General features: G+C 39.9%; 1 protein-coding gene across 1 annotated transcript in view; it reads right to left on the bottom strand.

Moving 5' to 3' along the window:
* The window catches only part of LOC122261367 (cytochrome P450 4C1), an 11,320-nt gene that overhangs the window by 405 nt on the left and 7,443 nt on the right, over positions 1–3,472 (bottom strand). The window contains exons 5-12 of the mRNA XM_086548495.1: positions 3,443–3,472; positions 3,133–3,318; positions 2,932–3,001; positions 2,201–2,409; positions 1,466–1,644; positions 1,172–1,340; positions 666–845; positions 3–44 (exon numbers count right to left, since the gene is read on the bottom strand). The exon at positions 3,443–3,472 is cut by the window's right edge and continues 61 nt beyond it. Coding sequence (XP_086404621.1) covers positions 3–44; positions 666–845; positions 1,172–1,340; positions 1,466–1,644; positions 2,201–2,409; positions 2,932–3,001; positions 3,133–3,318; positions 3,443–3,472 — 1,065 coding nt within the window. The remainder of the gene's footprint in view (positions 1–2; positions 45–665; positions 846–1,171; positions 1,341–1,465; positions 1,645–2,200; positions 2,410–2,931; positions 3,002–3,132; positions 3,319–3,442) is intronic.

Below are 3,472 nucleotides of genomic sequence, written 5' to 3'. Positions count from 1 at the left end.
GCTGCTGAGGAGGACCTTCTCCTCCATCATGGCGAACTTCTGGCCTGCGAATGAAAGGGCTTTGTGAATGGTGTGCGCTCGTGATATCCTCGTGCGTCTCCGAGATGCATGTGTTCACAGATCCAGGCCGTGACCGGAGGGAGATTGTCTGAAATGATCATGTTGAGATGAATCTTTTTAAAATGTTCTTAATGTACAAACCAGTGGAGATATATATTTTTTTTATCGGAAATAAGAAATATCCAAGATTATTTATCATCAGATTTAAGCAAGATTTCGTAGTATATGTATTGTTAAATGGAATAAAGGGACAATGAGTTCACCAGGCCATAATGGTCTGTGGTTAGGATTGCAAACAAAACTCTTTGGTACAGGATCTATGCCTGTTTGGCTACAAGGTTTTTATCACCATGATAAAACCTTACTTCATATCTCAGAATTCAGGTAGGCAATTTTTTTTAAACAGAATGTGATGCATACATATTTTACCAATAAGATTTTCTATAGGGGAGATTAGCCAATGCTGTCGCTATGGTCTATAGTTATGATTATACTAATAATAGATGGATTAAGAAATAATTTTTATGCTGAGAATGATGAAGACAATAACAAATTCACTATTAAAAAAAGATAATCTACAACCTTCCTGGATAAAACCGACTTACCAATACAGTTCCTCGGTCCAGCACTGAAGGGAACGTAAGCGTAAGGATGCCTGTGTTTGCTGTTCTCGGGCAGGAACCGGTCGGGGTCGAACTTCTCCGGGTCCGGAAACTGCTTCGGGTCGCGGTGGATTCGGTACGGGAAGATTATCACGTTGGTCCCAGCGGGGAGGACGTAGTCGCCTGCGAGGGAGAGAAGAGACGTCTGTCTTTCTTTCTTAATCCGAGAGAATGAGCTGCTTTGGCCACGAAAGGCAACAGAAGTCCTCTTGTTATCCAAGATGTAAGATACCTTTTACTCGCAATTCTTGATAATTTATGTCTTGCATTCTGCTTTATCATTTATTGATTTTTGCTCAACTGTAAATGCGAAGATATATAAAATCATGACGCGAAGAAAGCGAAATCTCTAATCGGTTTTGACAAATAAAGGCGAAATTCCTGATCGTTTTGCATCGTTCCTTTGCTTGCATTCACTCATCTCGGTTGACGTTATAGCTGTTACTCACATATGCGAACGTCTTCGTGCAGTATCCTTCCGAACCTGTGAACCGACGGATACAGCCTCAGACCCTCTTTGATGCAGTTCTCCAGCAGTTTCATAGAGCGCAGGTCGTCCATCGTCGCTGGACGGTCCGAATCGCCGAAGATCGAGTCCATCTCCTCATGCACCTGAGCCTGTGGAATAGGTACTCAGTTAAGCTATATGTAATCAGGAAAAAAAACATTCTCATGCAATTACACGTATAGGAAATGATTACAGATCTTGCTTTAGAATCCACATATCCTATTCTATTCGACACCTGTATCTCCGGGTGATGTCCTAGAAGGTAGAGAACCCAGTTCATGGCTGCTGTGGTGGTGTCGTGTCCCTCGAACATGAAGGTGTCCACTTCCTCGCGGATGTCCTCGTCGGAGAGCTTCGCACCGTCCTCCGAGTATTCCAGCAGGAGGTCCAGGAATGCCAGACGCTTTTTCTTTCCTTTTGGTATTATGAGAAAGGAATTATTCAAAGGAATGGTCCTACTGAATATTTTGCATCATATAAACCAAATGCAAGATAAGGCTCTGTACCCTAAAATCATTATCATAGCTTACTAATTTCAAATATATATAGGAGGAGAAATGGTTTCATATCTATTTTCTACTTTCGAATACATAATAGCATGCTAAATATCTATCACAGTATATTGCATCCGTGAAACGTTGCATGTTTTATAATGAAGTTGATCCTCATGTAGTAATCATTTATCATTTAAGGACCAATGTATTTTGTTATTGTTTCTTTCAATGCTTAGATTTTATTATTTTACCAATGATAAATTATGAATGGTATGTCCTTGTGGTAAAAGAATACGAAAAACTCTGATAACACTGTATATGAAATGTAATTACCGTTTGAATATTAGGCCGACTACTCCTTGCAAAACACGTAACGCTGAAGACCCACAGTCGTAACGTAAATCATATATCGTAAATTATTAAATGATATATACTTTACTGTACATTTTATCACTATCAAAAAAGGTTCCTCTTACCAAAGTATAGTTCTTCTTCCGGTTCCACATTTCCTTCCTTCTTATTAGAATGTTTCAGAAGAGCTCTCCTTTCCTCGATAGTCTTATAAGAAATGTCATGTAGGATCTTCAGGCTGTCGTCGTATTCCTTCCTTGGTCCGAGAATGTTGTAGAGCCACGTTGGACGGAGCCAGGGAGTCGTGGATCGCTCGATGAAGAGATTAGTAAACCTGCGGCGGTTACATTAACGGTCGGTTTATCTGTTCACATTGGCGATCTATAATGCATATAATATTACAGCAATCTGTATTTTACAACCTTGTATTAAACCTCGTATTACACCAGCCATTCACATTAACATCCGAATACTTAAACATGGAAAACCGTATCCATTTGAATAATCAGATACATTAAACATTAACAAATAAAGATTTAAAAGTAGTGATCGAAAAGATTCATATTTGCTGTCTTAGTAGTAGCTGTTGTGGTTGTTGTTTTAACATTTGGCTTTCAGCTGACTTACAGAAAGCGTAAGGACAGAAGATATATGAAAGAGGTGTGGCTCCCTGTTTACACCTTATATGAAATTCCATCATTAAAATCAAGTAACGTGAGAATTATCAGATGACGTTTAAAACATATGCATTTACAAAATAAACATGGGATTGGTCATCATCCCTAATCACCTACAATCTCTCAATGCGTATGTCTTCCGATTGTATTTGTTACGTAGCATCAGAATGGTCACTTACTTTTCTAAGGCCTTCACGTACTCGGATTCTACGTTGCACTGAGCATTCGCCGTCCGACCCATTGCAGTCTCTGTGCATAAAGTAATAGTTTGGTAGAGTGTTTATAAATGTCCTCTTACTTTAGTTGATAAGGAGACATCTACAGAGGAATTGATTTCAAAGTAATAATTTCTTTTTTAAATCGAAAAAGCTATCTGTTACCATAGATAATGTCAAGGGCGCATCGTGTGATGTACGGGAACATGTCGAACGGCTTCCCGTCGGCTTTCTCTTGCAGTTGCTTGATCATCGTTGTGCTCTGGGTATTGAAGACGTCAAGGAAGTCCTCCAGGATCTTGAAGTGGAAGGCGGGGGTGAGCAGCTTCCTTCGGGAATGCCACTTGCTTCCTGAAGTACGAATCGTAATGCAGTGCTGTTATTTGTGTATGCATGATCTGCTATCTTTCATCCGATGTCGTCTACGCTATTGCGTCTGAGCTCAAGAGTGAGATGACACCAAGGGTAAAAATACCTGAAGATATTAGGAGACCATCACCAAGCC

Source organism: Penaeus japonicus, unplaced genomic scaffold (assembly GCF_977035675.1).
Source record: "Penaeus japonicus unplaced genomic scaffold, GWHDUDI00000001_assembly GWHDUDI00000020, whole genome shotgun sequence".
Lineage (NCBI taxonomy): Eukaryota > Metazoa > Arthropoda > Malacostraca > Decapoda > Penaeidae > Penaeus > Penaeus japonicus.
The sequence above is the reverse complement of the archived record's forward strand: the minus strand, read 5'-3'. Positions and strand labels throughout refer to the sequence as shown.